General features: G+C 37.2%; 1 protein-coding gene across 2 annotated transcripts; it reads right to left on the reverse strand.

The window, feature by feature from the left end:
• Nucleotides 1-1,778: 1,778 nt before the first annotated feature.
• Nucleotides 1,779-10,321, reverse strand: LOC133539915 (zinc finger protein OZF-like). 2 transcript variants are annotated; one of them, XM_061882249.1, is made up of 2 exons: nt 10,223-10,321; nt 1,779-3,791 (listed from the first exon to the last, which is right to left on the reverse strand). In XM_061882249.1, the coding sequence occupies exon 2, from the start codon at nt 3,742-3,744 to the stop codon at nt 2,359-2,361; it is 1,386 nt and encodes a 461-aa protein (XP_061738233.1). In that variant the 5' UTR covers nt 3,745-3,791; nt 10,223-10,321; the 3' UTR covers nt 1,779-2,358. The 2 variants fall into 2 exon arrangements, with proteins under 2 accessions (XP_061738233.1, XP_061738232.1); XM_061882248.1 differs by having other exon boundaries at nt 10,180-10,312.
• Nucleotides 10,322-13,886: the final 3,565 nt, after the last annotated feature.

Consider the following 13,886-nt stretch of genomic DNA (forward strand, 5'->3'; position numbering starts at 1 on the left):
CAACATTGTACAGGTTTTACATGCCAACTACTGACTATAGTGATAATGACAAAGAGCAAATCTACGAAGACATAAACGAATGTCTACGACATGCAAAATCAGAGAAAATTATTATAGTTCCAGTAAATTTCAATGCAACGATTGGAAAGGCTCACAGAACACTACAGGAAAGTTTAGCACGGGGATACCAATGAAAGAGAACAAAGACTGAGTTTTCCAAACAGCAAAACTTAATAACCTGTAACACTTGGTTTCAACACCTAAAACAACAAATCTATACATGAAGTCATGGTGACATTTACAGAAATCAAATAAACTACATCATGCTGGATGAACGTTTTAGAAATATTATCAAGGATGTTAGATCGCATCCAGGGGCACACATTGGATCAGACCACTACCCAGTAATCTGTAAAATTCAAATGAAATGAAACAGGTTCAGTAATGAAGACTACAAACAAAGATAGACGTTCAAAGTAGATAGCACCTTAGCTCTCTAAGTGTTGAAAATCCCTAACAAACCGAAGAAGAAGAAATTGTGCAAAAATGGAATCAAATAAAAAAAATCAATAACCAGAGCACCAGTAAATATTCTTCCCTAAAAAGGATAAGCGAGCCAAATAGGACTGTAATACAGCAGAGATTCGAAGTCGCTTGAAAAGAGGAATGGTAAAGAATACAGAGCCAGGAAAATATCAACAAAACAATGGCATTTTTAAATCTAGTTGAAAAAAAAAATAAAAATTGTGGGACAACAAATGTGACAAAATTGAGAAACTGGATAGAGAACATTGTAGCAAAGAATTGCACAAGGAAGTTAAAGCTATGATGGTTACATTAAAAAAGAAAATTGGTAGCAAGTGCATTGAAAAAAAAATGTAAAAATGCTTCTTAAAAATGGAAACATGGCAGAATAATGGGAGTAATACATCCGAAAACTGTAAAATGTTCGAAGAGGATTGCCATCAAGAGTGGAAAGACTAAACAATGAAGAATATCTGGAGTTCTTAAAAGGAAGAACTTGAATGGGAGGGAAGATGGAATTAGATGATTGTTTAGCATGTTTCACATTCCTCATTTATTTTTGTTTTGCGTTGCTCAAATGAACTGGATGAAATTGGTCTTTAATTGTTGCTACTGGGTGTAATTATACAATAATGTATATAATAACTTTTTATTCTTCATCTTCATTACTGTTCGATTTAGCGCTCATCTTATTTTATCAACGGAGAACTTGATGGCTGGAACTTCAACAAACTGACACTAAACTTCAGTAAAACACAATACATCATTTTTGAATGTTGTAAAATGTAAAACACAAATGACAAATACTATTGAGAGAAAGGGTAAAGGTAATTACAATTTGAGGAGCTATTATGGACAATAAACTAAACTGAAAACTACATATAAATGTATAAGAAGAAAATGTCGAAAAAGACAGAACAGAATACATTGTCATCAAATATTAACTGCATTTATTGTACACAAACTTTGTTCGAGCATACACTGCTTATTGCATGAAGGTGTGGACACACACACACACACACATTATATATATATATATATATATAGATTTATACATATACGTGTATATATATATATATATATAAATACATATACATATATGTGTGTGTATATATATATATATATATATATATATATATATATATATATATATATATATATATACACACACATATATATATATACAAAAATATATAAATATACACACACATAATATATATATATATATATATATATATATATATATGTAGACATATAACATTCAAAAAACAATATTCATATTACAAAAGATACTCATAAAGCTAATATAATCATGTATCTAAACCTTACAAATGATTCATAAAGCCTGACACCTTAAATGTAAATTATCTCGTATAAAACACAACTACTCAAATGACGTGGCCAAGATGTTTCGGATGTGAATCAGTAAATATGAACTAAGAAGGATTTAAATGTACTCAAAAGCAAAGGTATGAACAAATGTAAAACAAATATGTATACCATTTAAAGGAGTTCATTTACAGTGATAAATGAAAAATAGAACACACACCATACATTAAAGAACACTATTATGAATAATTATAAAAGTGAATAATGAATACATATACGCCCATTTTTGTTTTGTGCTATTTACTCTAACTTTTACAAATTGTTCTGTTCATTTTGAAACAAAAGTACACAATGTTGTATATCAATGCATGTGCTTAGCTGAACATAATCACTCATCTGAAATATGAATGGAACAAACATATTAACAAGTTTGTGTTACACACACACAAATGATGACGTTATGTGCTGATGTTAAAAAATTCAAAAAGTTAATGTTTTGACAGTTTATTTGCTTTTGCTGTTTTCACCAGCGCACTTGTGTTTCTTACACTGGTACTCATAAGAGAATCTTTCATCACACACACTGCAACTAAACACTTTCTCTCCTGTGTGTGTTCTCAGGTGTGCTTTCAAATACTGACTTTGTATAAAACCTTTACCACAGATTGAACAAGAAAAAGGTTTTTCTCCAGTGTGTGTATTCATGTGTTCTTTCAACGCTATTTTTTGTGCAAAACCTCTACCGCATACAGAGCAGGAAAAAGGTTTTTCTCCGGTGTGTGTTCTCATGTGTATTTTTAAATAATGCCTTCGTACAAAATATTTACCGCAGGTCGAACAAGAAAAAGGTTTTTCTCCACTGTGTATTTTCATGTGTTCATTTAGCACATTTTTTTGGCCAAAAACTCTACCACATACTGAGCAGGAAAAAGGCTTTTCTCCAGTGTGTATTCTCATGTGTTGTTTCAAACTACTTTTTCTTGCCGAACCTTTACCACACACTGAGCACAAAAAAGGTTCATCTCCAGTATGAATTCTCATGTGTTCTTTTAAATTCTGTCTTTGTCCGTACTCTTTACCGCAGACTGAACAGGAAAAAGGTTTTTCTCCAGTGTGTATTCTCATGTGTACCTTCAAATTGTGACTTTGTACAAAACTTTTAGCACATACTGAGCAAGAAAAAGGTTTTTCTCCTGTGTGTATCTTCATGTGTTCTTTCAGCACATTTTTTTGTCCAAAACCTTTACCACATTCTGAGCAGGAAAACGGTTTTTCTCCTGTGTGATTTCTCATGTGTCTTTTCAAACTACCACGGTGATTAAAAGTTTTGTCACAGTGAGAACATCTAAAGCGTGTGTTGTCAGTGTGACATGTCTTATCAGCTTTAGAGTCTTCATCATCAGTGTCAGGAGAGTGTGACGTTGTGTCCTCACTATCTGATAGTGGAGCCAAAAGCTTGTCTGCTTGTGATCCTCCACAGTGGTCTCCATCAGCTTCTGTTATGTGTTGAGTTGAGCTGCTGCTTGGAGGCTCCGGCTCGCTCTTCTCCTCATTTTCATCTTTGACCTCATCATCTTCACTCTTCATAATCACACCAGTCAATGGCATCTTGGTGATATCAACCTCCTCTATTTCTTTAATATGCTCTCCCTCCTGACTGATGATGTGTTCCTCCTCTTCCTCTTTAATGTGAACAAAGTTATGACTCCTCTTCTTCTGTAAAGTGACGGAGGGCTGTGACTCATTTTCTTCCTTAATTTCAGGGGTCTGTGACTCCTCCTCCATAATGTAAGAAGTATGTGGCTCCTCCTCTTTAATGTGGGGTTGCTTTTGATCCCGCTCTTTTCCTTTAATGTGGGTGTACTGCAGGTTCTCCTCTGCCTGCTCCATCCGTGAGGTTCACTTGTGCTGCTCAGGAAGATGTTCTTCAAGGACGTCTACAGAACACAAAAATACAGACACATTCTTTAGAAAAGTCCAGGTTTCCTCAGTTACATGAGAAATTGTCCTGTACTAGCATATCTTCTGGTAATGACTCTGACAACGGTTGACATTCAAGATGTCGTAACCAACAGGGTGTAAAAGTAACAATAGAACAGGTCATGAAAAAACACAAAATAATGACAACAGTGATAAAACATTACATACAAACAAGACAGCTACTCGTACACCCGGTGGAGAACAGAATAGGACAAAAAAAATTAAAACGACTTTTCTAAATCGTGAAACCTGGCAAGCAAATATTTGTAATAATGGCTCAAGTAGTAGTAGTGTGTAAAAACAAGTTGACTTTATATGATTATTTGTGTTTTATTGTATCCATTAAACTGTATTCAATTGTACTTACAATCTAAATGTCACAAATTCAAGCAGTTATTATGAATACTAAACTCAGAATACCTTCAGTAATTTCCGGAGATTGAGATCACAATCGGAATGCTTCTGCACTCTGACCCTGTTATCAGATCAGTCATACTGAAAATATAGCAACATTGGAAATACATGTGGTGTTTATCATTCACAATCCTTTCGGAAGTTAAGAGCACATATTCTTGCTTTTTTATGCATTAAAAATTGTAAATACATTTTCTAAAAAATCCTGTATTTCAGGTGAAGTTATTTGTGTATTTTTTTTTTGCATATTAAACATTTTTGCTGGCAGCTGTTGCTGAAACCTTTGCTGGTCTACCTGACCGTGGTTTTCCCTAATTTTCCGTTTTTTAGTAAACATTTCAACACTGCTGATTGGTATTCTCAATTCTTTGGATATCTGTTGTTTCCCCCTTTCCTGTTTCATGCAGTTCAATGACCTTATCACGCAGATCCTTTGACAACTATTTTTCTTTCCCCATGACTCAAAATCCAAAGTCATTTGTGTTGCACTGGATGTAAGATGCAATGGTCTGTCAGAAGCCCAGTTACTTACTGACCTATTATACACACACTAATTACAGACAAACAGGTCACAGGTTGAAAAATCCTAGATTGTGATTGCTGGATTTGTCTTTTTAGGTTCTCTCTCATACAGTGGACATGCACCTACCGTGAAAATTTCAGACCCCTCCATGATTTTTAAGTGGGAGAACTTGCAAAATAGCAGGGTGTTGAAATACTTATTTTCTTGACTGTATATGTGTATATATATATATATATATATATATATATATATATATATATATATATATACATATATATATATATATATATATATACACAGTATATATATATATATATATACATATATTTATACACAGTATATATATATATATACATACATATATATATATATATATATATATATATATATATATATATATATATATATATATATATGTGTGTGTATATGTGCGTGTATATATATATATATATATATATCTCACACATATATGTACACACACACTTGTGTGTGTACATACATACATATGGATACATACATATATACATATGGATACATACATATATATATACATATTCATATATATATGCATATACAAACACACATATGTATGTGTGTGTATATGTGCGTAAAAAAAATAAAAAAAATAATATATATATATATATATATATATATATATATATCCATATGTATGTATGTATGTATGTATGTACACACACACACAGGTTTGCTCATAAGTTTACATACCCTGGGAAACTTGATGATGTTTATGCCTTTCTTCAGATAATATGAATGATAACGCAAAAGCCTTTATTCCACTCAAGGTAATGGTTGGGTGAAACTATTTATTGGCAACCAACTGTTTACTTTTTTTTTTTTTTAAATCAAAATGACAAAAAAAGTACCCAAATGACACTAAATAAAAGTTTTTGCACCCCATTGACTTTGACCTAATAACACGCACAACACTTGATACAAAGAGGTTTGTATCAAGTGTTGGCCACTGCTGCTCGCTTGGTGTGTCAAATATTTAGCCCTTGCAGACTAAGCTACTGTAGTGTAGCAGCTGGGTGTTTAAATTTCATTGCAGTGAGCAAGTAGAAGCTCCATCCATCCTCGTGCACAAGCACAAAGCTATAAATCTAACATTGATGAACAAAATTAAGGAAAACTGCTTTGGCATAGCAACGGCTAACAAATTACTTAATAAGAATAAACAAACCGTTACAATACTTACAACAACAAAAAAACAGTTGGTACTCTCAACACTGGTTATCTTGCCGTAAAACACTTAGGCAACCTTAAAAGTTAAATGCACTGCACTTTTAGAATGTTGCCTATTGTTCAAAATCATAATGAAAGACATGACGGATGGATTTTTTTAATGCGTTCTAATTATCAAATAAATACGATCAAAAGTATCCCAACTTGTCGGATTACCCACTCAGATGTCTCATGTCCAGGTGAGATGCATGATATATGATCTACAATAAACGTACACGGAGCAGGGAAGTAAGGAAACAACAAAACACTCAATGAAGTAAACATATGGACAAACAGAAGTGATCACGTGGCCACTATAAACATTGAATCTGCTTTAGAGCTTTTAATAACATCACTAATCCTTGTTTAATATTCAAGTCACAAAATGTAAATTGAGTATAGGTGGCACTTTTTCAATGGTTATTTATCGGATTTTATGGGCGAAATAATGGAGCTCCCATTTGCTCTGCTGTAAGCGGACTTTTATTTACATGTAATATTAAGAATGCATTTTTAAAAATCCATACGTCGTCATGTCTTTCATAAAAAAAGTGAACGATAAGCAATATTTCAAAAAAAGTTCAGTTCCCCCTTAGTACTTTGCACGTTTTTTAAGATAATGGCATATACTGTATACCACCATTCAGATTAAATATACAGCGGTATCAGCTTTGATCTGAATAGCTCAGCACTAGGATAAATAAAAATTATCCTATCCTACAACACTTCCACACGCAGTCTCTTACATATGCATGTATGTAACATGTGTGAACATACACAAACAACAATTTGCATTGTAAGGTTATCCAACAGAACATGAAGTTATTTACCTCCAGGTGTTGCTTTCATTTTGTCCAGCAGCAGACATGCGTCTGTGAGTCTTAAATATAATGTACACATGATTGTACAATATATCACTGTATTGAGGTTAAATATATATTACACATGATTGTATAATGTTATATATCACTATATTGATGTTAAATATGAAGTAAACATGTCTATCTGTGTTGGCCCTGCGATGAGGTGGCGACTTGTCCAGGGTGTACCCCGCCTTCCGCCCAATTGTAGCTGAGATAGGCGCCAGCACCCCCCGCAAGCCCGAAAGGGAATACGCGGTAGGAAATGGATGGATGGATGGATTGTAGATACATCACTATACTGATGTTAAATATAAGTACACATGATTGTACATGTAATATATCACTGTATTGATGTTAAATATAAAGTAGACATGATTGTACATGTAATATATATCACGATTATATTTGTCAACAATAGTCGTGATGTCATCACTTATGTTTTTCAAGGCGGAAGCGGCCACTCGCAAAAAACATAGCAAACAACATTTGCCGCATCACTGCTCCGCAAGGTTAGACTTTCTTTAGGCCTATTCATGCTACTCAAAAATATTTGGAGGGAGAAGACTGAGTTCCACTTAATGCAGCAGCAAAAACAAGTTGTAGATAGAATGGAGCAAAAGTACAGAACCATGGAAATATGTACCTCGTAAGAGAGAGACATGGAATAAAAGGAGATGTGTGACAACTTTAACTACTACGGGGGAAAATTGAACAACCATTCAATGAAGCGATAATCATGAAATCCCTCAATTTCTTGTATTACAACAATGGACTTCTTCCCCGAAGTGGAAAGCAGTGGTGGTCAACCAAGCTAAGGTGGCTGTTGTATATCAAGCAGCACGCAAACAATCTGAGCACACAAGGGGCGTAGAGCCTGGAGCCTATCTCAGCTACATTCGGGTGGAAGGCGGGGTACACCCTGGTTAAGTAGCCACCTCAGATAGAAACAACATTCACACACTAGGGCCAATTTAGTGTTGCCAATCAACCTATCCCCAGCTGCATGATTTCGAAGGTGGGAGGAAGCCAAAGTACCCGGAAGGAACTGACGAGGTCACGGGGAGAACATGCAAACTCCACACAGAAATATCCCGAGCCCGGGATTGAACTCAGGACATTTGTATTGTGAGGCACATGTACTAACCCCTGTTTCACCATGCTGCCCCTGATTTGTTGTTCGAAGTAATTTACCTAACACTGGTGACAACACAAAATATCATTAAACAAAAAATCCAGCTTAGCTGGATTTTGACTAATTGTCAGGTGTAAGTTTTTACCCATGAGGAGAAATATAGGGCTAAAAACAGTAACATAACATGCGAAATACAGAGGAATAGAACAACGCAACCTGACAATATGTTAAAGTAAACTGTTTATGTAGCATTAAATTCAATACAGTCATCAAATACAGGCTTTGTAGCTCCAAGTGGGTTTTGATTGAAATGGGCCCAAATGGCTGTTTTGATGCACAAGGTTGCCAACCCCTGGTCTAAACTATCCACTACTACCGACCGCGCAGTCTGATAGTTTATACATCAATGATGAAATCTTAACATTGCAACACATGCCAATACGGCCGCTTTAGTTTATTAAATTACAATTTTAAATTTCCCGCGGAGTTTCCTGTTGAAAACGTCACAGAATGATGACGCGTATGATGACACGTGTTTGTGACGTTATTGGTTGGAGGGGACATATTAGCTCAGCACCACTTACCACTAAAAGTGGTCTCTTTTCATCGCATAATTACACAGTTTTTTGGACATCTGTGTTGCTGAATCTTTTGCAATTTGTTCAATTAATAATGAAGACTATAAAGAACAATGCTGTTGGTGGAAAGCGGTGGATTGCAGCTGTCTTTAGCACCGAGACACAGCCGGTGTTTCTTTGTTTGATGTGAAGCTTTAACACAGAGCGGTCAAGCGAACATGACCGCGGGGACGGTATAGCACGGTTGGTAGAGCGGCCGTGTCAGCAACTTGAGAGTTGCAGGTTCGATCCCTGCTTCCGCCATCCTAGTCAATACCGTTGTGTCCTTGGGCAAGACACTTTATCTACCTGCTCCCAGTGCCACCCACACTGGTTTAATTGTAACTTAGAGATTGGGTTTCACTATGTAAAGCGCTTTGAGTCACTTGAGGAAAAAGTGCTATATAAATATAATTCACTTCACTTCTCTACATAAACCAGCATGTTTTTGGATGGGAAAATTGTGTTATATCTTACCGGAGACATCAGTGGATTATTCGTCCTCCTGCAGTAGCTGTCAAAAAAGGCAGCTGTCAGCTGGCTCCTCGGCTTCTCTCTGAGATACTGCCGTGTTTACCGCAGCCATCCGACGTTGATGTATGTCTTTACAATCTCACTAAAACACTATTAAAACAATGAGCAGATAAGGGATCTTCCAGAATTATCCTAGTAAATGTGTCTAAATACATCTGAAACGCTCACACTTCCGCCGCCTGGAGCTGTCGCTTTTTATTTTCTTTGTATTTTTTTTCTAGTCCTTCACTATTAATATCCTCATCCACGAATCTTTACATCCTCGCTCAAATTAATGGGGAAATTGTCGCTTTCTCGGTCCTAATTGCTCTTACTGCTGGTGGCTCACATTATAAACAATGTGAGGATGTGAGGTGCCCTCACACCCGTGACGTCATCGTCTGCTACTTCCGGTAAAGGCAAGGCTTTTTTACTAGGGACCAAAAGTTGCGAACTTTATCGTAGATGTTTTCTACTAAATCCTTTCAGCAAAAATATGGCAATATCGCGAAATGATCAAGTATGACACATAGAATGGACCTGCTCATTTCAGTAGGCCTTTAAATAACTCTGTCAATCTTCAAGTCACATCAAAAAAAGGTTCGTACATGTAGATCAGAACCACATAAAATTTAATCATTATCTCTGTATGCCGCCTTTCGCCCGAATGCAGCTGAGATAGGCCCCATGCGACCCCGAATGGGACAAGCAGTAGGAAATGGATGGATCTCTATGCTGTGTTTCCAAAATATGTTTTGTGAACGTCCGCGGCCGTTTGCCGCGATATCGCAAACAAAGGACTTGTCAAAGAAAGTTATTTATTAACGTATTTATTTTTTCTATGCTGTGTGTGTTTACAAAATAAAATGTTTTGCGGCCATTTCAAACAGAGGCCGCGGCATCGCAAACAATGGACTTGTGAAGCAAAGTTATTAACTCGACATTTCACATCTACAATCCGAGACGTAGCTCGTCAAACTTGTCATAAAACGTTTCGTTTCGTGAAAATAAACATTCGTGTGATTTTGACCGTGTACCAACCTGAAAAGCAGGGAAATATTAACACAGGAATGATGCACCGTACCTCTTCGTTCTTCGTTCAGTATCAGTCTTGCTAGAAGGCGGAAGTGTCCTCCAAAATAAGAGTCCGGCGCGCGCAGCGGTTGCTAACACTTTGGTCCCGTAACAATCTATGAAAAATAAAATACCCCACAGTTTAAATAAATGACCATCAGTTATCCACATAAATTCTCAAAATTGAAATGGTGGTTTAGTTTTCAGCGTACCACATTAATGTATCATTCACACATTTCTAACTTACTGTTATTACTTACAGTGGCATTGTCTCCTCCATTGTCATAAATAGTGGACTGATTGATTCATTGAAACTTTTATTAGTAGATTGCACATTACAGTACATATTCCGTACAATTGACCTCTAAATGGTAACACCCGAATAAGTTTAAGTCGGGGTCCATGTTAATCAATTGGTAAGACACTGACCGAACCCGCCATTAAAAGTAATTGTTCGGAAACTCCATCTTTTTATTGCCGCAGGTTGGAGAAACAAGAATCTTCGAAGTGGTTTGAGAAGGTTATTATTCGCAGTTGAAGGCACATTGCCGTAAAACAAACAAAAAAAAGATTTTGCCAGGCACACCCTGTGATGAGGTGGAGACTTGTCCAGGGTGTACACTGCCTTCCGCCCGAATGCAGCTGAGTTAGGCTCCAGCGACCCCCCGCGTCCCCAAGGGGGACAAGCGGTAGAAAATGGAATGGATGGACTTCTTTTTTCAGACGAGATTGAACGTTGTGTACTAACCTGTTCTGGTTATAGCAAAGTTCCATGCATTGGGTTTCATCTTGAACATGTTGTCTTTTGGACTACGAGCTAACAAACTAAACTAACGCGTATACTAAGGTAGGTAGGTAGGTCTTTATTGCCATTGCAACAAGTACAACGAAACTTTGTTTTCAGCACAAACCTGTTCAAGATTAGACAAACAAACAGTGTAGAGGGTTACAGAACAAGAACGCTGATGGTTCGCCATAAGGCGCCCTGTAAAAGATGGGAAAAAGGTAAACACTGGGGAAGGATGTGTAAAAAAATACAATCCAGAGGGCTCCTAAGGGGGCCTAGTTCGGAGTGAGAAAAATCCTCCATAACAAAGCACATATACATATTGCAACATACATCTCGAGATATCTAGCAACAGAGGGAAGGTAGTTCAAGGTCATGGTGGTAGGTCGCAGCTCTCAGGCGCTGACCATCCATTCATCACCCCTACGGGATTTGTGTCAAGGGCGTTGGATTAGGGGGACGGAGGGGCGTGTATGTGTGGCGTATATTTTTTTGTGGACGTGTGTGTGTGTATATAAGCCCATAGTGTGTCTCTGTTCCGCGGCCTTGATGTATTTGCCGTCGCTAGTCCCAAGTTCACAACAACAAGCAACATCCCTCAGATTGTTTTAGGTAAGACCACTTTTTGTATCTTTCAATATTTATTTATTTTCATTTACTTAATTTATTTTGTCTTATATATTTGTCATTTACCTTTCTGGCTTCAACATTTTTGTTTAAATATAAATATTGTTTGCCCAACCTTGTGAATATTTGGAATAATGTAAAGCACGGGTGTCAAAGTCAAGGCCCGATTGAATGAATTATCCTTGGCCCCCAGGTTGACATTTGACTAGTATTGGAACCGGCCCGCAGGCCAAAGCCGCCTGCTGCGGTTTTGCATGCGCCAATACTCCAACAGTGTTGGCGCTAGGAATTTTCAAAATGGGATCTCAGGGACCCATCAAGTCATTAAAATTGGGTCCCACAGTCAATTTTTGGGGTCCCACTTTTTGGTAACCGTTTTGAAAACAAATGATAAATGTATGCATTATCCTGTTATATCCATCCATCCATTCTCTACTGCTTGTCACAGATAAACAGACAACATTCAGTTATATCTCACATTCAATATTGTGTTTTAGAAAAAGGTTGTCATAAACGTTAATTAATTCATTAAAAAAAAAGTTACTCTAACTGAACGCCATGACATTTCCCCTTGCTACGGAGGGTCAAAAAGGACACGTGCGCTTAAAAAAATGGTGCTATTAAAGGAACTCCTAGTTAACGCGTTACCAGCCCTAATATAAATATATCCAACTTCCTTCTTTATTTTCCGATTTGTCTGCACCTCCTAGATCAGGGGTGGGCATTACGTCGATCGCGAGCTACCGGTCGATCGCAGAGGGTGTGTCAGTCGATCACAAGCCAGGCATTAAAAAAATAGACATAAAAATGAGCAGTCGTCAATTTTCACCAAGACTTCACTTTCGTCAGTTGTTTGATCATTTTCGGCACCCGAGGATCTTGTGAGATGACGCTGGCTGCTGCGAGCTCATTATCAAGAAAAAATCACTGACACGACGGACAGAGAGAAACACTTTTTATTTCAACAGACTCTTGGGCCGTACCTGCTGTCAAAACTCTAAAGGCCGACTGCACAGTTCCTGTCTTCACCATAAAAGACCTGCTTCATCCTGCCTGTGCTAACAAAATAAGAGTCTCAGAAAGCTGGCGTGCACAAGCTATCAAGCTACGGAGTTTGATGCCAATGTATTTCTCCCCCGCCCTCAGCGACCGCTCCCTCTCCTCTCTTGCCCACACACTCACTGACGTCACTCACCTGCTGCCAGACATTAAAGGGCCACACACATATATGCTACTCTCATAACAAAGTGTTTAAAAACGAGTATGCAAGTTGGACAAATGAGATGCCAAATCCAACCACTTTCATGTGGTATTGGACAGAAAGGAGGACTTTTTTTCTCCTCCATTTGAAAATGCGGACGTTATCAGCACCACTGTCTGATTCCAATCAATGCAAGTCATCAGAATCAGGTAATACACCAACTTATATTCTTGTCTTCGTGAAAGAAAGGAATCTATATGTGTTAAGCATGCTTGTATTAACATTAAAAACCATTAACTTGTTAACAAAAATGTCTCTTTCATAAATAAACAAATATAAATTAAAAATATGAATGAGGTAGATCTCCTCGACTTGGTCAATTGAAAAGTAGCTCGCCTGCAGAAAAAGTGTGAGCACCCCTGTCCTAGACCCTTTATATTCATTCTCTCTCCTCTGCAGCTGTCCTGGGTCTCTCTCTCCACTACTGTTCACAAGTGGTTCACTTCTGATCTCTCAGACAGAACAATCTTGCTAAGCGTGGATACAAGCTCCTCAAAGACCCATACAATCACATGTGGTGTCCCTCACGGATCTATTTTAGGTCCTCTTCTTTTCAATATTTATATGTTCCACATGGCAGTGTCAGCAGGAGACACATCCTTTCCTGTACACACCTCACTTGTTAAAAGTGGATAATCCCAGTCCCTTCTATCTTTTTAATCCTCCCCCATACCTTCCCAACAGTTGTTGTTCTTCCTATTTGTTTTCAAAAATGTCTCCAATTTGTGTCCTGTTCTTCTTACTGCATTAAAGTCAAAAAAAGTGCTGAATGTTGAGTTTTTTTAAACTGAAAAATTATTTTTTTGCTCTTTTCTGCCTGACGACACTCCTCCGTCCACCATGTTACTAACTTTTTATAGACTTTGATTGGTACTGACTCATCTGCTGCTCCATATATCACTTCTGTCATTTGCTTATTATCATAATGTATACCCCCTTAATAACATTAGTCACAGTTACTACTGCAATCAAACATTTTTCAAGTCTGCTTTACCAAAG

This window comes from Nerophis ophidion, linkage group LG21 (assembly GCF_033978795.1).
Source record: "Nerophis ophidion isolate RoL-2023_Sa linkage group LG21, RoL_Noph_v1.0, whole genome shotgun sequence".
Classification (NCBI taxonomy): domain Eukaryota; kingdom Metazoa; phylum Chordata; class Actinopteri; order Syngnathiformes; family Syngnathidae; genus Nerophis; species Nerophis ophidion.